The 20,798-nt window shown below is 42.0% G+C and overlaps 1 protein-coding gene across 1 annotated transcript; it reads right to left on the reverse strand.

Moving 5' to 3' along the window:
* Positions 1–224: 224 nt before the first annotated feature.
* Positions 225–20,587, reverse strand: bsk146 (brain specific kinase 146). Its single transcript, XM_084741447.1, has 5 exons — positions 20,300–20,587; positions 5,040–5,302; positions 4,722–4,924; positions 3,894–4,085; positions 225–3,817 (listed from the first exon to the last, which is right to left on the reverse strand). The coding sequence occupies exons 2-5, from the start codon at positions 5,209–5,211 to the stop codon at positions 3,041–3,043; spliced, it is 1,344 nt and encodes a 447-aa protein (XP_084597573.1). The 5' UTR covers positions 5,212–5,302; positions 20,300–20,587; the 3' UTR covers positions 225–3,040.
* Between the last annotated feature and the right edge of the window lie 211 nt (positions 20,588–20,798).

The raw sequence follows: 20,798 nt of genomic DNA on the forward strand, positions 1-20,798 counted from the left end.
TCATCTATTTTATGATTAGGCTATGTGCTTTAATCACAACAAAGTAGAGTCCTTACTTGTAAAATACAGTAGAAGAAAGACAGAAGGTAGAAGAAAACCCAACCATGTGTTCCTACAGTAAACAATATTAATTATGTGACTGCGTTTTATATCAGAAACATAAGTGTCTTGTGTCTTGTGCCACTTGTAGGTTGAGTGACATCAGATCATAAAAAAGGGAATAGGCTGTTTTTTAGAGCTGAATGACTAATCAATTATTAAATCAACCACTAACTATATTGATAATCTGTTTCAGTCATTTTTTGAGGAAAAAAAAAAGTAAAAGTTCTCTGATTGAAGCTTCTTAAATGTAAATAGTTTCTGGCTTCTTTACTCCTCCATGACAGTAAACTGACTGTCTTTGGCTTTGTGGGTAAAAGAAGACTTTTGAGGACGTCATCTTGGGGGAAACATTTTATACTATTACCCAACGTTTTATGAACCAAACAATGCATCGATTAATCGAGAAAATAACTGAGAGATTAATCGACAATAAAAATGATGGTTAGTTCCAGCCCTACTGCTTTTGTCTGCTACATGTGACATTCTTTACAGCTGTTCACTAACAAGACTATTTAATTTAATGTCTAGTTACTGCAAAAAGTAATGGAATTACAGTAAAACGATCCTTGTAGTGGTGGTGTTCATGTCTTTTTTTTCTCGTGTCAGAGGCCATCACCTGCCACCCTTGGCTCCGCCACTGCCAAATTTACAAAATGTGTCGCGTTGTGATGTTTAATCAGACTGAATGTTTTTTTTTTTTAGTAAGGATGTTTGAAACAGTAGAAGGTGGTTTTCAGGGGAATACTGCAGAGAAGGAGTGACATGATGAGGTAATGTACAGGCCCATGTTATCTCTTCTTCACACGGTCATGTGAAAGGCGTCACCAGTCGGATCCGCTCACACAGTAAACGCTGCAGAGCCAGTGCTGCTCGCAGCTGGCCGATGGGAGAGAACAGCACGGCTACAGTGTCTGTATCAGGACCGTCCTTTGTACTGAGTCAGAAGGCTGCCGATGAGGTCAGAGATTGTCACAAGATGTAGTAATTTGCATACTCGCCCGCTGATCCGGGAGCAGCTTTGATGAACATGATCCAAACAGGTTATGTAAGGGTTTGAACCGAGTTTAGCTGATCCTCAGTCGGGCGTATCCAAGCTGAGGCTAGTGACTCACAAGAGAAAGAAACATGTTGTTTGCAGCTAAACTACATCTACAGAGTACTACAGCTTGTGACAGGAGAAACACAGAGCAGGTTTTCACAACAGAGCTTTAGCACATACAAGTTCATGCAGATTTATGTCACACAAAACGCCCATTCCTATGCATGATCCAATGCTTTTTTTGTTCAAATTATTTCAGTAATATTAATGATGAGTCAAAGAAAGAAATTACTTTTTTGCTGTTAATTTTAACTTGGTAAAAAAAGAAAACATCTAGGCCACACTACTTCACTAAAAGTGGCAATTTAGAAGCAAAAATCTTTTCTAAAATTACATCATTTAATTCCCTATCTGTGATTTAAGTTCAAGCCTCTCGCTCTATGTCCTCATGCTTTGCTTTTTTTCTGTTCCTGAAGGTGGTAAGATGTACACGACATTAATAGCAATACAAATACAACACACTGAATAGAAACTAATTATTGTTTAGATTTTTTTTTTTTTAGCCCTAGGATGTCCCAGGCGATCATGACGGCAATATTCACTCTGGGACATAATGCAAGAAATTGTGCTACGGCAAAAAGTCCACATCACGACAGTTTTCTTTTTTATCATTTTTTTTCCCCCCAAATTTTTTTGTAAAGCCGGTTCAGATTTCTCGTAAAGGTAAGTTTGAGCTACTCTTCATGCAATTTATAAAACGTGACTCTTTAACATCTTGTGAGGTTTTTTTTTTCTTCTTCAGATTGAATTGAAAATGCTAAGTGATAATTCTCTTTTTCTTTTCAGACAATACATTTTGCTAAAAGGTTCAAAGAAAACGTACGCAATACAAACAGAATTCATCGTAAAAGATTTCAAAGAAAACAGAAGCTATACAAACAGAATTTTGAGAGTGAGTAGAAAATAGTCTTTCAGTAGTGAAGTAGATATGTTTGACATGAAGAACAGAGACATCATAAGCCTTCTCTCGGTCTAGTCGGACGTCATGGACGGTAAAATATTCCGTCTGAAAACCACTGGTTAAACCTCATACATAAGATACAACGAAGTATGTACAGCAGCCAAACAAATACGTTGCACAGAACATCAAATTACAATGTGAAGTCGAACGGAAAACAAAGAACGCTGCTTTACAAAAAAAAAACAATAGAAAAAATAGAGTGTGTAGTCTTTTTAGATTCAAATAAATAAAATTCTCAAAGCAAAATAAATCGACGTCTTTTGGATTCATACATACGGAACGCACAGTGACACACACAACAAACACACTCGCACTTTCACATTTTTGTTACACATGAAACATTTAAAACCACCGCTCGCTCGTTCTGATCCTGTAAGGTATTTCCTTGAACTTCAGTCTTCTTGAAAAATACAAATCCTTTGTCCGCTGGCTTCATTACAAAATGACAACCGGTCACGTCCTGAAGAGATCACACAGCACTCCTCCGTTTCTGTGTCTCTATTTTCTTTTTTTGCTGGAAGTATTGCTTTAAGAAATACATTTTGGTCTTCTTTTCGGATGGTTTTAGTGACAGAATCTCTAATGGAAGCAATTTTTTTTATTTTTCCTCATTGAAATGTAAATGGGGCTTCTCGCGGAGTCTTTTGACACCACTTTGACCAAAAATCCTATCGCTCGAGGAATGTATGCATTCTACGAATACTTTCTTAGTCTTCCGTGTGTGTGCTCTTCCTTTCTCAAGATGTTTAAAACAGGATACGTGTTAGTATTCGTTGTCCGTTTGTTTCTTTTTCCATGCATGCACATCTACGTGGTTGGATGAGAGGTATAAAAGTGTGTACCGGTGAGTCTGTGACAACATTAACGTTCTGACGCACTCAGACGCAGATTTCAATGGGCGTGGCCACCAGCATGCGGCCACCCGGCGAACTGTTCTCTCGCGGCATTCGATCGTAACTGTTGGTGGACGACACGGAGCTGTTGGTGGAGACGGACACGAAATGGTGGCCGTTGCCCGGTTCCATCATCCCGCCCTTCGCTCCGCCGCCGCTACCCCTCTCCACCGCCACCGGAGACAGGGGGGAAAGGGGTGAGAGCGGGGAGAGAGGAGATAAAGTCTGCTGCTTCATCCTCTCCACGAGGAGCTCTTCATCCTCCTCTCCGGACGAAGATGACGAGATAGTGCCGTCCACCTCTCCCCGCACCCCTCCGCCTCCTCCTCCACCTCCTCCTCCTCCTCCTCCTCCTCCACCGCTAACCCTCTCTCCACCACCTCCGCTGTTGCTGTTGCTGTTGCCGTTGTTGTTGTTCTCCGCGTCCAGCATCCACGAATGGCTGAAGTACCCAAAGACCTCCTTGACAGAGCAGCGGCGGTCCTGTTCCACGGAGAGCAGCCGGCGGAACATGCGGAGGGCCTGTTCAGTGAAGCGCCGCCACTGGGACGGCACCGTGTTTGTCCTCCTCCTCTGCCAGCGGATGAACTCCTGGTAGAAGGAGTCGGAGGGCAGTGCCTTCTCCCAGGGGAAGTTGCCGGTCAGCATACAGAAGAGCAGCACGCCGAAGGCCCAGACGTCAGTGCTGTAGTCCACGCAGAAACCCTCGTGGCGGGACACGTCGCAGAGCTCCGGGGCCGTGTAGGGGATGGTGCCGCTCACCTGGAGGGGAAACTCAGGTTAACCCCATAATCAAAACAAGAAAGCACTAGAGGTCACAGACAGAAATGATACTCACTCTCTTCACAGGTGAGCCAGCTCGGCGTGTCATGCCGAAGTCCGACAGCTTGACTTTGCGGCACTCTCGGTCAAAAATTAGAATGTTTTCAGGCTTGATGTCCCTGTGGACCAGCTTCTTACAGTGCAGGTAGTCCAGAGCGATGGCCACTTGGTGCACACAGCGCTTTGCCACTGCCTCAGGAAGACCAACCTGAGGGAACGGACAGAGGGAGATCAGAGTGTAACCTACAACACCAATGGTATATACACTAATAAAATGTGAAGGGGTCATGCCAGTGCTCCCACGGTCCTATGTTCTCCAGGTCTACATACTATGTGCTCTCCCAGGGTCCTATGTTACAAGGGCCTTATGTTCCCTATAGCACATAATGGGTAAGGGTTAGGGGTTAGCATAAAACATAGGAACTTGGAATTTAGGGTCCTGGGAAAATAGGACTTTGGAAACTTAGGGAACATATGACCCTGGGAACTTAAGAGCCTAGTAATTTAAAGACATGGCAACAGAAGACCCTGGAAACATAGATATGCTTCCAACAATCATCACTGTACTGGGTATTTTTGTTGCAAAGTAAGAAACGTGTTAAATGTTTGCAGCTAATGTTAAGGACACATACGCAAATGTACGCAATACACAGTTGGCAGTAACACCCTGCAAAATGTAGCAATGCACCAGCAATGTTGGCTGATTTTTTCACTGATTTCACTTAAACTGCGGTTGAACCTCATAAAAACTTGTCGAGATGGTGTTTATTTTTCCAAAAGTTCTTGACCCAAAACGCAATGATGCCAAGAAGCAACAACCAGAGCGACAGATGAGATGGAGCACCTGCGGAGGAATGATATCGAAGAGGTCCCCTGCCAGAGCGTACTCCTGTGCGAATACGTAGTACTCGTCTGTCTCGAAGGCGATGCCGAACATGTTGATGATGAAAGGACAGGGAGACAGGTAGAGTGATATGCTGTACTCCCGCAGGAACGACTTCAGCTTGGTTGTCTTCTTCTTCAGGAACTTTAGTGCCATTTTTGTACCTTTTGGAGCAAAAGAGAAAAAAAATAACGTCACTGACTTGGTGTTACTGTAGACTTTTCTGCTGATTTGAAGCATCAGGTAGGTTACTGCCGCATCACATGAACGACACCTCACCTCTGATCTTGTGGATGACCAGGTCCACCTTGCCGTAGGTGCCCTTGCCCAGCTCCCTGATCACCTCGTAGTACTTGTTGACCTCCAGCCTCTCCAGGTTCTGGGCTGCGATCAGCTGCAGCTCGTCCAGAATGTCCATGTTGGCTCGAGACACAAGTGGAGAGGAACTCATGCTGGGAACTGCTTCAGGGGACAGACCAGGGAAAAAAAAAAAAAACGGGGAATGGATCCTCAGGCGGGACAGGAGCAGCAGCAGCTAACACCTAGTGCAGACACAAGAGAGGACACACATTTTTAAATTGGTGAATAAAGATATTTTCTATTCTTATCCTCCTTTTGATTGTTATAATAAGAAACTAGAAGGGCACTCTTGAAATCCAGACCTCTGCCAAGGCCTATAGTCCACGTTTTTATGATATATAAGTCTGCAAACTTCACGGTTGATGTACTGCTTGTTCTCATGAAGTGTAAAGTTTGTTCTTCCTTAAGATCTCTGGTGGGGTGTACTGCAGACAGTTCACATTTGGATGTGAGTAAGAGTAAACTTTGTTCCATGATATGTATTTATTTGCATTTTTATAGCAGCGTCTTAATTTGAGAAAAAAGCCTTGTTACAATTGTGGTGATGTTACAACTGTACCAATGACACCACTGTTCCTGAGTGCTCCGTAATTTTCTGAAATTTTGTTCAATTTATGCTTGTATGACACTGTAACATTCTCTGATGTGATCTGTATGTGTTCTGAATATCTTGATCATATATATCGGATATAAGCGGTCAATTAGTTTTTGGACTTTTAGCAGTTTTCTATCAGTGTGAAACATTGTAGAATTTGTAACCAGGGATATTGAAATTTCCTACCCCCTTGGACACTGTGATTTTCCTTAGAAGTACAGTCCAGTTTGTTATTATTGTTATTATTATCATGATTCTAGGACAAATTTATATATACTTTAATTTATATGCAATAAACCTATAATAATAAATACCACAAAAATAATAAATATGTCTAATAAAGATCATATTAGAATTACACAATATTGTTATAATCATCGTTGTTATTACTAGCATTATCATTGTTGCATTATTCATCAAAAAGGTAACAAGTTTATAATTTGCAAAAGATAAAAATAAAAATGACAAATGCTAAAAAAAATAAATAGATGAAATTGAGTCCAAATGTTTTTTAAAACCTATTAATTAATTATTTTCCAACATTTCCCATATGACATTTCACACACTTAATATCACTTAAGAATATATACTGTATGTTCAGACACATCTGACACTTGGACATTTCACATGAAAATATATATGTATATATATATGTGTGTGTGTGTGTGTGTGTGTGTGTGTGTGTATAATAAAATATATACTACAAAATATAATACATATATGATAATGAGTAATGAAAAAATGTTCATCATCACTGGGTCCACAGTGTGGAGGACAGGCAGCTACATTAATATCTCCCTTCTCATTTCACAATAAAAGCTTTTGTCCAGCGAGGTACGGACACATGAAGGAAACATACTCGACGCACAACCTACAGGATGTAGAAAGGAGAGCGTGTTTGTGATATTTCTGTTGTTTTTCAAGGTCAGTGGTGGACAACAAGCCACCGATGTTGCAGCTCACAGTCTGTTCTGATCTGCAGTGTGATAGTCACCGAAAATGCTAATTATCTGCAGTGAGGGCTTAAGTAATTCTAAATGCTACTCGCCAAGGGGGATGCCAGAGCTGAGCTGTGAGCTGAGTCACACACACACACACACACACACACACACACACACATACACAGACACACACACACACACAGCCAATAACAGTCCTTTAGAGCAAATCCATTCTCTGCTGCAGTGTGATTATTCTTAGTGATTGCTTTCATTTTTTTTTTTCTTCCTGAGCAGCGAGACCTGCCAAATCCTGACCCTCTATAGATCTGGGCGCATGTGGAAGAAATATAGGAGTTTGCACACAAACAGACTCACACAGCCATTACATAACCTGAAGTGCTGGAAAGCAGCCTCTCTCCATCCCTGAGGAGACACTTGTGAATCTGCCTTCCTGTCCTCGCTCGCATGAAAGCCAGCAACACTCGGCCTGCTCTCGAATCAACGCTTATATTTACCACCAACAATTATATTTATCTGATGTCCTCCCCAAAATCCTTCAAAGGGTTAAATTTCTTCTCGCCGCCTTGTTTCGGAATGCAGAAAATAACATTCTGATTCAGGCCGGGCAGCTGCAAGCAGTCATAACCTGCTTCATCACATGTTAAGTCAGCAGCAATGTGACAAAATACACAAACACACACTGGCTGAAGTACCTTGTCATCCCCTCCACAGGCCCCTGTGTTCCTCTGTGGGAGTGTAATCTTTTTTGTGTGAAGCGGGCAGGAGGAAGAGCGTTTGACAGCAGCAGGTGAGGAGGGATGAGTCAGTTTGGGTGATAAATGGCGGCGCAGAGAGGATGTACTGCGGCTCGCTCCCCGCCTTAAATAAAAGCTCTCGGACACATGTGATAAACACACACACACACACACACACACACACACATGCACGGGCAGGATGGCAGGGGGCTGTAAACAGAGAAGGCCATTTGTTTCTGTCCAGGGTCAGAAATGCTTACTGTAGCACTGCAGGACACATGCAGCACCATGTGTGTCTCTCTCAGTGTGTGTGTGTGTGTGTGTGTGTGTGTGTGTGTGTGTGTGTGTGTTCTGCAGAGATAATAATCCTGCGTATCTTCTTTGATTCCATGCTTGTTAATAATTACTATCACTTCAAGGTGCGGCATATGGCATTTTTAAATATCAGCTTGTTGTCAAGGGAACTGTGATGATCTGTTGCCTCCGCTGGTCTCACATCAGTCAGTGTTGCTGTTATTGGTGCTTTTGTCTTTTGGACCATAGAACACAAGCCAATAAACTGCTTTTTCTTTTTACTGTTGCTGAGTAAATATTTGCTTTAAAGGGACAGTTTGGATTATTTAATGTGGGGGTTAATGAGGTGCTTATTTACAGTCAGTTTGGAGAGGCAGAGAGGGACAGCAGCTCAGAAGCTAAGCAATAAAACTGTTGTGTACAGGGTCAGCGGCAAAATATACTGGTATTGATTTTTTTTTCTTTTTTTAAAGTGTACACTTTATTTAGAATATTTTCACCACTTTACTTTGCCCTCAGACAGCCTTAACACTGTTACATAAGCAAAACAATGTTCTCACCAAACCAACCAAACTCCATAGGCAAAATCAGTAATTTTACCACACAGAACACAGGAGTTGCTGGTCTACTGCTGCCTTGACCTGTTTGTTTGTTTGTTATTTTTTGACTTCAGTGTTTTAAAAGGATTGTTTGGATTCACTGAAGTCACACAGTAACATAAACTAACTAACAGACTGAGGCAGCGATAGACGAGTCCTGTGAAGTAAAATGACTAATTTTGCCTATGGAGTTCATTGCTCAGCATCTACTGTAGCTAAAACACTGACTATCCATAAGTAGCTCATACAAACCACACTTCTGTATTCTGTTGTCAAATTCTTCCTTTAAGACAAAATACAAAGGGTGCTTATGTAGGCTTGAACCAACCAATTTCAACCAATAATATCAAACATCTATGCATTGATCAAGATTCGGCTTTAGCAGCACAGAGCTGAGATTCATCAGTTAGCTAGCTAGCGACAGCATGGTACGTCAGGTTATAACTCGTCCACTTTGTTCAAACCAAATTTCTCCCAATGTTATGTCCAACTACCTGTCTTATTCCACTCAGAAATACATGGAGATACAGATATATGTAGTTTTCTATTCAGTAGCCACAAGCTAGACAAGGCAAATCTTTCCACTGCCACAAAATATCATTCACAATGAATATCACACTGAATAATGATGTATAATTAAAGGAGCTACATGTAAGAATTTTAGTTGAAATCATTCAAACATTACCTAAATTTATCAACAGAATGTGAAGAAATCACAGTTTTGACATTACTGTATATCAAAGACGTCTACGTATTGTGTTGCAGAGATACCTACTGAAGTTAGCATGCTAACCAACTAGCCCCAGACTGTCCTGTCTTGTAAAGCCACTTTGTACCTAAAGAGGAAATAGTGAGTCACTGTAGCGTCTAGTCTGCCTTCAGTCCAACATGAGAGGATGAAGAAGAAGTAGCGCTGCTCCAGGGGAAACAAACCACATTTGGCGGCAAAGATAGCGGCAGAAGCAAAACAAGAGTTAACACTGGTGTTGTGTTCACCTCTGGCGCTCCGAGAGTAAAGGGATGAAGTTTGATGCTAAACTTGACTTGCAAGACAACGTCTTGCTAACGTTGGCTATTTAGCGATAGCTTATAATGATAGCTAATTGTATAACATTTCTGACAGTGTTAACGTTTGCTAAGTTATCTGTTTGTTGAATGAAATAAAGATCTGAGGGACAGACTGCATTTCCTTGTTTTCCTTGTTGTTTTGTTGTTGTTTTACTTTCAGGAGATATGCTGCCCCCTATTTGTTTGGAATATGAATTTGACGGGTGGCTAATTCTTACATGTATCTCCTTTAAAGCACTGCACGGTGTGATAATATAGGACATATCTAAATAAGCAAGTCAGTTCCTACACATTTCCAGAAGTCTGGACACTGGTACAATCAAACAATGATGTGCTTTAATTGTCTTCTCATTTTTGATAAATGCACCCAGCAGAGGATGCAGTGTTGATACTGAGTAGATTATGAATTAAAGCAAACTGAATTAAATTCCACGTTAAGGCTGAAGATCTTAACTACATTAAGATCTTACTCAGTGCAAGTATAAGCAGATTAACACACCTACACTCTGCTCAACCACTTCATTTAATGGAAATAAACACAGCCTGACCTTCTTTGGTGTACAACATTACGCACATGCCAGAGAGAACAGAGGACGGACAAAACACACAGTGTGATACAACCTGCATTCAGCTGCAGCAACACCACGAGAAACAGCTTTGTTTCACCGGTGTGATAAACAACATTAGAATAATTGCATCCACAGTTCTAATAAACTGACAAAATGATTTTACTGCATTTTTTATATAAATGTCTTAAATTAGTTTAAACTATAACGGGCATTTAAAATGAAAAGCAACATTTATGATATTCTGACAATCTGTATGAGCTCTGTAAAGTACAAGCACAGTATTTAGGAGATTCTGCATCATTAACGGTTGAGATCTGATGCGTGTGTGTCTCGGACAGACACGCCCAGCAGACGTCACACACCCTCTCTCCTTATCTTTATGCACTCAGCTCTGTTTTGGCAGCTCAGATACACGTGCGTGTGTGTGTGCGCGTGCGTGCGTGTGATTGTGTGTGTTTGTGTTTGTGTCTACCACAAAGAGAGCTGCATCTGCATTTATATAGAAACAGCATTAGACTCGTGGTTGAATGAGTCATCAGGTCAGGACAAATGTCGGCTCTCCATGAGGAGTGGAAGTCTGCTATCCCACTCTGTGTGTGTGTGTGTGTGTGTGTGTGTGTGTGTGTGTGTGTGTGTGTGTGTGTGTGTGTGTGTGTGTGTGTGTGTATGCTGCGTCACACAGGCTCAGTGTTAACAATAGCTGTAACTCAATGCACAACTAGCTGCATTTCACAAGCATTTCACATCCTTGGCAGAAACAACTGCAGAGCCAAGAATTGGACAGCACCCTTACAGGGATAAAATCCAGTTGGATAGAAAAATAATAGGATGTACAAGTTGTCCTATAAAAATGCATTTACCCTCCAGTTTACCCACCATAAAAGTGCAACATGTATCTTTTTTAAAACATCAAATTACTTGTAGTAGTATTAGTGTTTAGGGGTAAGAACCATACAACTTTATTGATATTGCACCATTCATACAAATACATTCAATACAGTACCCTATTCTTCTAAAACAAGACTCTAAATAAAGAAAACACGTTCAACAAATTCCAGTCTCATTAGCCATGTTTCCTCTGACAGCAGGCGGCTGTTTTCAACCAGAAACTGTTCACCACATGACCAAACTAACCAAGAGACAAACTGAACAGCTACCTTAAGTTGAACAGCTCGCAGCTGAAGAGTCAGAAATTTCACTCAGGGGTGGTGGAGACCAAAACTGAGCAACACGGAGACATAGTTTGATGGTTTGTTACACAGAGCCATCTGGGAAGTCGTACTTAAAAACTGTTTGGAAAAGGGCAGGCACTTTAAAAAAAAAACTTGGAAGGTGGATTGGATGAACCATCTGTCTATCGCGTCTAACACGGGCTAACATCAACCAATCAGATCGATGAACCATATGATGTAGTAGGAGAGTCACGTTGCGAGGCAGCTGGAATCACAAGATCATGAGAGATTTGGTTCTGTGTAACAAACAATCTGGTGTATCACTACCAGCTGAGCCAGCTGGTGAATAAAAATCTTGCTGACTTGAAGCCTGGCAAGATGGATTCTCACAAATCCAGCTGCCTCGCAAGGTAACCTCTTCTCTGGCACCGGGTGTTAGACACTTAAAAGAAACACACATCTGCCTCCTTCCTCTGGATGTTTAATCACCTTGAAGATGATTGTTATTTAGCTGCATACACTGTGGCCAAAATTCCTTGAATTCCTGGAATTATCCCTCCTCCACAAAACTTTACAGACAGCAATATGCATTCCAGTAGGCAGCGTTCTTCTGGCACCCAAACCAGGATTCATCCATCAGACTCCCAGATAGCGAAGTGTAATTCATCACTCCAAAGAGCATGTTTCCACTGCTGCAGAGTCCAGTTCTGGCATGCCTGACACCGCTCCAGCTGACGCTTGGTATTGCACATGGTGATGTGAGGCTTGTGTGCTGGTGCACGGCCATAGAAACCCATTTCAAGACACTCCCGATGCACAATTCATGTGCTTTATGTTGCTTCCAGAGGCAGTTCGGAGCTTGCAGTGAAGCAACAGGTGATTTTTTTTTCTGCTCTTCAGCATTTGTCGGCCTCGCTCTGTGAGGTCGCGCGGTCTTCCACTTCGTGACTGAGCTGAGCTGCTCTGCACTTCCACATCACAATAATAGCACTCACAGTTGACTGGGGCAGATCTAGTAGCGCATAAATTTCATGAACTGACTGCTGGCAACGATGGCAACCAACAAGAGTGTCACATTTCAAGTCTCTGAGCTCTTTATGACCCATTCAAAATAATTTGTGTATTTCATGCAGCTCTGATTTGGATCAATGATTTAATACAATCAAAGTGAAGACTTAAAAGTAGTATGTACATGACTCAGTCCTTGTTGAGGGGACATGCTATTGTCCAACAGCTGCAAGCATCTTGAAAGACCCTTCACATGCCACATATATTAACAATTGTCAGTTTAGTAGGTTACTTTTGAAGTCCAGAGGAGAGCCTCAAAAGCTTTAGGTGAGCAAGTGTTTCTGATTAAGCGGCTCAGTGTGTTAGAAGCGAGATCAGAAGTTTGGAGGCCTGATCCTCATGTAGCCTGTTGCCTTTTGAAGGCTGATGTCCCTCTACTGTCTCTGTTTGAGCAGCTCAGGCAGTAAAAGTGTGAAGTTTTGAAGTCCAGGGTTCAATCCTCAGGCAAGAGGGTACTTTTTGAAGTCCCACATCCAGGGGAAAGAGTCAAGAGCTCTAAGAAAGAGAGCTTAAAGTGTCTCACCAAAAAAACAAAAACCCTTGTTGTAAAAGGCCTGCTCATGAGATTCTGGTTGAGGGTTCAAGACTCAGTGAATTTTGAAATCTGACCCCCAAAGAAAAGAATAAAAAGGTTGAAAATTGGAGTTTGAGTGTGCTGAACTGAATGGCTCAAGGTGTAAAAGAATTGTTCGGGCGTTTTGAGGTTGTGGGTTCAAACATCAAGCAATGCAATGACTTTAAGTTCAACACCCAGAGGAAGTTTAAAAACCTCTAAGAAACAGGATACAACTTTCTGATCCAGTAGCTCAGGATATAAGGGGACTGGTTGGCACTTCAGAGGTTGTGAGTTTGATCCTTAGGAGGCACAGGGAATTTGTGAAGAGTGTTCAGAGAGAAGGTTCCAGTGCGTCAGGGACTTGGGTTTGTTTCCAGTGCCAGTGGTGTAATGAATGGTTTGAATCCTGCCTGCTGCCAGTACCTGGAGCATCAATCCCACTGCGGTCGTAAATGAAGGAGGCCGTCTCCCCTCCTGATGTTCCAGACAGACTGAAGCAGGGGGTCATGGAAATTTTATTGAACCAAAAGAATTTTGACCTACTTGTGCGCTCATACAAAATCTTTTGATCTATTCAGCAGCATGTTTGTTGGTTCAGTGTATCTTTGGTTCCTTTCAGAAACAAATATCAAATTAAAAAAAAAAAAGGGTGGGTATTTGATTTTTGTTTTGAAATACAAAGTTCTTTTTCATTTTCATGGTCAAAAAGGGATAAGCCAAAATGTCACAAATAGTTTGAATTTAATTTTAAAATGAAATAAAATCATGAGGAAAAAAACAAAGGAAAAAATGCTTTTTTTTCATAACCAAATGTGTCACTGTTGCTTTAGTCCAGGCTAAAATGTCTTTGGAAACCTACGGCATGCTGCGACTGACGTGTCCGCCGTGTCCGTGCCCCATGTATCTTGGCCATCAGGAGCTGGTAGAGACCAAAACAGAGCTACAAGGAGCGTGAATATTAGTTTCTCCATTGTGTGATAAGCAACTTTGCTAACATGTTCACTGTAACAACTTAAAAAAGTGATAATATGTCAGTGTTGTACTCTCAGCTTGGTTTGGACTTCCTCTTTAAAGCAATGCTGCAGATTACCTTACATGTCAAAAGGTAAAGAGAAGACCTGCAGAGATAAATCAAATAATCAATTATTAATTGCTTATTAAATAATCAACAACTATTTCAATTAATCGGTTTGAGTATTTTTTTAAAGAAGAAAGTCTCTGGTTTCAGCTTCATAAATGTGAATATTTTTTCTTCACTCCTTTATGACAGTAAACTGAATTATCTTTGGGTTGTGGACAAAAAAAGACAATTGAGAACCTCACCTTCAGATTTGGGAAACACTGATTGACATTTTTCACAATTTTCTGACACTTTATAGACCAAAAATTATTAATCAAGTGGCTCTAAAATAAGGTTCTGGGGTCCCTCAGGGGCCCATGGTACTCTGCAGGGGGTCTTAAAGTTTTCAGATTCATTCTTTTAAATTACGATGATATATTTTGTTTTCAAAATGCTTCATAGCTCAATGAAGAATGTTTTAATTTTTAAATCTGAAATAGTTCATAGATTGCTAACAATCATTAACTCTTAATAAATACATAAACCTTCCTCCCGCCACTAAAGCACCTGTCACCCACGTCAAATTGATGATGAAAATAATTGCTGGTTGCAGAGCCTGGTAATTACACTGTCTAAAAATATATGTAGCATGATTTCCTTGCGAGTTTAAACCAACCACTTCCTGGTGATCTTACATTCCTCCTGCACCTGCACACTCCCACAGGCTCTCAAATGCAACGTACTGGAAAACACAAAATACACAATGTTCCTTTCAAATGACCACAAATCCAGCCCTCCCCTCCTCGTCCTGCCTCCTCTCCCAACACTGACACTCTGTGTGCCACCAGGTTCAACCCTCTGTGGAAACAGAGCGGCGACCGGGGGCCGGGGGCCGACTAAATCCCAGACTGCTTATGCAACCAGCGGGCAGAGCCGACCGGCCGAGCACATTCTGCGCGCCAAGGAGATGATCACAGCCTCGTCCACCCCCGCCGACGCAGCCACAGTGCCCTCGGAACAATTAGAGCAACGTCATCTTCTTCCATTTTCCATTTCAATGACCTTTCAGTTTTGCCTGATACACCAGCCGCAGACATACACATTCCTGTTGTTCCCGTGTGAGGAGCATCAGCAACACAAACATAAAGCAATTAAATTTTATGCCCACTTAGGATTTGTCCTTTGTTTACAAAAAGCTGGCATGATCAGAAGTGACTGACTGCTGCACACACACACACACACACACACACAATCAAAGTGTTTGTGTGTGTGACCTGACCAGGCAGCGGCAGAGAGGAGCGTACGGGAGAGAAAATAATGAGAGAGGAAAGAGAGGGAGAGTGGCACACAATGACAAGGACCGTTGAGTAGCAAAGTACCAGCAATTGTGTGTGTGTGGGTGTGTGTGTGTGTGTGTGTGTGTGTGTGTGTGTGGTGGTGTTGGCCAGTATCCCTGCACCACCAGCCAACAGCGCTACTGACATAATAGCAACTCAAATCCCCGGTGGAGCAGGTTTTTGACCACATTTACAGCCTCATCTAAAGGTCAGAAAAATGATTGTTCAGCCGTCCTCCTTGTGTAACTGACCTCTGACCTTGTTGTAATTAGAAATCATCCCCCCTAAAACCACATTCAAACCCTTCTCATTAACAAGAGGGAAGCTGATAATCCTACATTCTGATTTTAAGGGGCAATCCACCAATTTTACACATGAAAACTGTTTTTTAAAGAATGTATCAAGTTGTAATATGTGAAATAAACTATAGGACCAAGTGTTGTTTTTTTTTTGTTTTTTTTGAGCTTGGTGCTAATATGGGTCACGTCACATCACGTTAGACCAGAATTACAGGTAACAAGTCGGAAAGAGACAATTAGAAATGTTCCAATACCACTTTTGTCTTCCTGATACTGATTCCAGTATCTGAACTTTGCGTATTGGCCAGTGCTGAGTACCGATTTGGTACTAGGGTGGGGTATCATTCAAAAATTTCCACTATAGGTGCTGGTAGCGATACCTCGACTTCAATACCAGTTCCTGAACATTAACTCTTTAGTTTTATGTTAAAGCACCTTGGAATTTTTTACAACATAAAAAATTAACCAGAAAATGGAGATTTACTCCAAGGTATCGACATTTGCTACTGAATGACAAGTCATTTTTTGAGACTTAATAGTATTTGGTCGGTACCATAAATGTATCAAAATTCAGTACCGAGCCCTATACGGTATCAGTGCATTGAAAAAAAAAAATACATATGCATAAGGATATCTTAACAGCTGTATACTACTAACCCTGTATGGATGTGACATGCTTGCTATCACTGTTGTCTGGAACTGCCTCAGGTTTTAAAAATGTGGAAATACTGAACGATGCTGAGAAGTAGCAGCATCCGGTTTTGGGGATAATAACTTATTTAATATTGGATCGCTGCATGGACTCGCGTACTCGCAGATACCCAATCCAGCTTTTTAGACTATGTCCGGGGCAACTCTGATACTGGTATTAGTATCAGAACAACCCTAAAGTGCCTTAAATGACTATTTGACATTTGGGGAAATGGGCTTATCCATTTTCATATCAAGACTTAGATGAGAAGGTTGATACCAGTCTTATGTTTAGCTTAACTCATCAGGAAGACTGGAAGGGAAGAGGCTAGCCTGGTTCTGTCCAAAGGTAGAACTCACCAGCACCTTTAGATTTACCTTCTTGAAGTCGTGTTTTACCATGAGGCTGTGATCAAGAAATCTTTTCAGCACACGTCTCCCAATAAAGCTGCAGAATGTTCTTGCATTTTGGTTGGTGCACGGATTAAATAAACAAGATCTGGTGTGTTAATTAGTGAATTTTACAGTTATAGATATTATAATACCAGTGCGTAAAATATGGATGTGATATGATTGACAGGTTTAAAAAACCTGCGTACAAACTACATTAGTCTCTAAAAGAGAAAAGGTGCTTTGTACCACATTTAGCTTACTAGTTAATTTCCACCTGCAGTCCGTGGGCAGGTGAAAGAAAACAATAAAACAGAATGAGACCTGCCATCTATACAATAACACATTTCATAAGTAAAAGTGCAGAATAAAATATTATGTACAAGTATGTAAACAGCTGTCAATTCTGACAAGACTAGTTCCTTAAAATCCATTTTTTGACTTCTCAGTTAAAAATATGGTAGTCTGTGCAAAGTTTCACATTATTCCATTTTTTAAGGGCTTTTAAAGAAAAAGCAGATTGTGCAAAGGTGGTATGAGGCACTGCTGAGAAGTCGCAAGGTCCTGTTTCGGGGATAATAAATCATGTGATATTGGATCAGTGCATAAACTCGCTAACATCCAGTCCAGCACTATATCAGAGGTATTTCCGATATGGGTTTTGGTACCGGAACACCCCGTTTAGAGGTACTGGTAGGTGTATTGTTTTTGGACAGAACCAGGCTAACTGTTTCCCCCCACTTCATAGTCTTTATGCTAAGCTAAGTGAATTGCCTCTGAGATTGGTATTGATCTTCTTACCTAGTGCTGTCAACAAGAAGTAAAGATGTTACCCAAAATGTCAACCTCTGAGTCATTATCTGTTAAGTTTGTATCATGACAGTAAAACCATATCATGTTAGCATTCTACAAATCCGTTACATAACTAAAGAGTTTTTGCAGCTACTCATATACACATATCATCCACCCCTACTCAACTGCACAGATATTACTCAGATGCTGCTTCTGCATCACACGTCACTGTTTCTCTGTATATAAGCAACGTCAGGGCAGCTCCCATTTTCCTACCAAAGCTGTATTTTGATATGACGAGGACAAAGTTGCCACCGCTGCCAGCGAGACGCCCGCTGGCGAGGACTGCTGGGCACCAGAGTGTCTATGTGACCTACATTGTGATCTGTGACTCATCATGCCGGAGTGTTTTTTCGTGTGTGTGTCTCTGTGCTTTTACGTGGCATCAAGGAGCTTAAACCCACTTTGATCAGCCGTGTCTCAGGCTGAACGCACACAAGCAGACAACCTCCCACAGTGGCTCAGCACACATAAAGCAAGAGAAGATTACACTAAAAGAGAAATTAATTACAAGGTGGTTCACTCCTACTTAATGTTGTGAGTCATTTGGATTTTAACATTTCTGCTTCTGCTTACTGATTTCGGTTCTTAACGATTCTTTGAGTGTCCCACAGTTGCTACGAATAAACACTGAGCGAAGCTTACGTTAGCTAGATAACCATAACAATGGTTGTCTCTTCTCTTCTTCGATTTCCTGAATATTTGGGCAGCTACTGAGGCTACTTCACTGTAACTATAGAGGAGTATCCCGTCCTCATGAAGCATTTTGTAGTATAGCATTTGCTAAATTGAGGTAATTGCGACAAGACACACAATTTGTGCTATTCACCTTCTAGCCAAGCAACTTACCAACAATTGAGAATGATAGATTCACGATTTAAGCTAAAAAAAAAAAAAAAAAAATACAAAATCAATAATAATTATTTCAAAACAATTTCAAACTCTGAATTGGCACGCCTCAAGAGTCAGAGCAAGGGTAAGTTGATGTTGTTTTCTCATGCAAGAGAAAGCCAACAGATATTGTGGAGTTCAGGGGAAGTCAATAGAAGCTGTTGCCTGAATACTTGAAAACGTTGTGAGGAAACTTAAGAAGTTTTACAAAGAAAGTTTTTTATTTTTTATTTTGGGGCAAGTCCATTATTGTGCATTTCTGGGTTTTTCAAATGGAGAAGCCCACTCAGCTTTGGATGTAGGTTGCAGCGCTGACGCCCTCCCCTCCCTTCCAGTCATATTAGCACCTTTAGCCATACAGCTAACTGAGCTAACCACAGCTAGTATGCTAGCTACAGCCAAGTAGAGTTACAGCAGAGAGTACAGTGTGCAGCAGTTGGTGGTGATGATACGCTGCTTTGTTTGTTTGGAGTTAACTTTTACAGGTGGCCATGTTTTACATGCTGTTCCTTCAAACTTACATACCATTTATATAGCAACACCATCATCAACCTATGTCACATCATGTGGGAAAAAGTTTTTAGAAGGGTCGGAAAAATAGCATTTTGAGGCCAAAACATACACACTTAAACCAGAATTTGAATGTTTGGATTGAGAGCTCCCCAGAAGTGACGCCAAAGCCTCTTGATCACCCCCTGGTGGCTGGCTGCAGTATAGGTCATAAACCCCGCCCCCTCCATGTTAGCAGAGGGGACATGGACCAAACTAAAAAATCAAAGTACACGTCAAATAAATGTTGTAGTAAGTAAAGATGTTTTTTTCTCATCTTAGGCAGTTCTTATCACACTGATGTTTTGTTAATTTTTTTTCTCAGCAGTTTTGGTTTTAATTAGTTATTTGATGCTATAAAAAAGGGGTTTCACGGCATGGTTGACCACCGTGCTCTGCTCGCAATTGAGTCGGCCGGCTGTGTGGGTGAGAACTCAAAAGTGCGGGTTCTACACTGATCTTTACTGCGCAGACTACGGCTCCAAATGACGTCACCAGTGCAAGATGCTGGCGCTTGTATCCAGGATATTTTGGCTTCAGTTTTGTACAGCGGGAGGAACTGAAGCCATGGCATCCATCTTTATTTACAGTGAATCGAAATGTGGTAGATATTTTCAGTACATGGTTTAGTTTGAAACTGGCACAAGTGAAAGTTGTGTAATTTCTGGAATCAATTCTTACTTGGAATTGGTTCTTGATATCCTACATTACTTCTGCAAAACAATAATTGAGAGTTTCATTCATAGTAAGTTTTTGGATGACAATAGTGCAACATACTGTGTGCTATCAGTCTGTTCCAACCCTCAGTTCTTACAAGGAAGGTACAAAAATCACTGGACATGGGCCCAGCGGGTGCTGAAAGCAGCATGTGGACTGAGCGGAGGCAGTCAGGATGTAAACATTCTGGTCTCTTATTATTCTCCAGACATCCTCGGCTCCAGCAGCACTCTGTGGGGCTACGTCATGTTGGATCCCACCTGCAGTGTGGTGGCCTCAGACAGCACTGACTCGGAGGAAAATCACCGTCACTTAGTGTAACAGAGCTAAGGGCTGAGTGACAGCCAGGCACACACACACACACACACACACACACACACACAGAGAGAGGGGCTGCTGCAGATACCTGGCCTGCCCCCAGTATACAGGATGCATGGTGGAGCTGGTGATGGCGGGGGGTGGGTGAGGGTTGTGTTGTGATGATCAATAACATAAATCTACTTAAATATTGTAAACAATCCAAAATGCCAACAAGCTGCTCTTTTTTTGTTGTCTGCGGGAGATAAATTAGACAACAACAAACACCATTAAGGACCAATCACAGCATTGTTTTCAGTGTGTGCTGCTGCACACACAACAGGCCTAATCGATCATGCACTGAATACAAGAGAACACAGTGTAATACATCCCACTTATTGCTTTAACTGCTGTATCATTTAGTGAGTCAGACGCAGGTTAGTCCGGGTGCAGGTGAGGATAGATGAATCCGCCACTCACCCTTCAATAGGTTCCCATATGGGGGCTGTGGAGTCCGCCCTGTCAGCCCAGGCTGCTGGTAAACACACGAGACGATCTGAGCGCATACTAAGGCCAGGTGAGCCGGGAGATGTCGGTGTCCTCCTGTGAGCAGCCTCCGTGCAGCCGTGCGACGGTGGATGTGTTGCCGAGCATCCTGCAGCCTCCTCCGGCTCTGCGTCCTATTGTCTCCGCATCGCTCTGTCCTCTAGGATGGGAGGAGAGGAGAGGAGAGGAGAGGGGAGGAGAGGAGAGGGGGAGGCAGCAGAGGAGAGGAGAGCAGCGCCAGTAATGAGGGGGGTAGAGACAAAAGCCCTCCCACTTCTCTCCGCTCTGTCCAATCGCAGCGCTGCTCCGCCGGGAGCCGCCGCTGCTCGCTGTCTCCGTACAGACTACGCTGCCTTCAGGGGCAGTGGGAAATATCAAAACAGCTGCATGGCTTTCGGTATATTCTCTTGTCCCGCAATTATCAGTCACAACT

This window comes from Lutjanus erythropterus, chromosome 17 (assembly GCF_056507025.1).
Source record: "Lutjanus erythropterus isolate fLutEry1 chromosome 17, fLutEry1.hap2, whole genome shotgun sequence".
NCBI classification, from domain to species: Eukaryota; Metazoa; Chordata; class Actinopteri; order Lutjaniformes; family Lutjanidae; genus Lutjanus; species Lutjanus erythropterus.

What these genes read in the sequence shown, in the direction of transcription:
- bsk146 (XM_084741447.1), bottom strand. Translation starts at nt 5,211, where the DNA reads ATGAGTTCCTCTCCACTTGTGTCTCGAGCCAACATGGACATTCTGGAC. An exon ending in TCGATATCATTCCTCCGCAG is followed by an intron (nt 4,086 to 4,721) that starts GTGCTCCATCTC and finishes CCGTTCCCTCAG; the next exon opens with GTTGGTCTTCCTGAGGCAGT. An exon ending in CTGGCTCACCTGTGAAGAGA is followed by an intron (nt 3,818 to 3,893) that starts GTGAGTATCATT and finishes TTTCCCCTCCAG; the next exon opens with GTGAGCGGCACCATCCCCTA.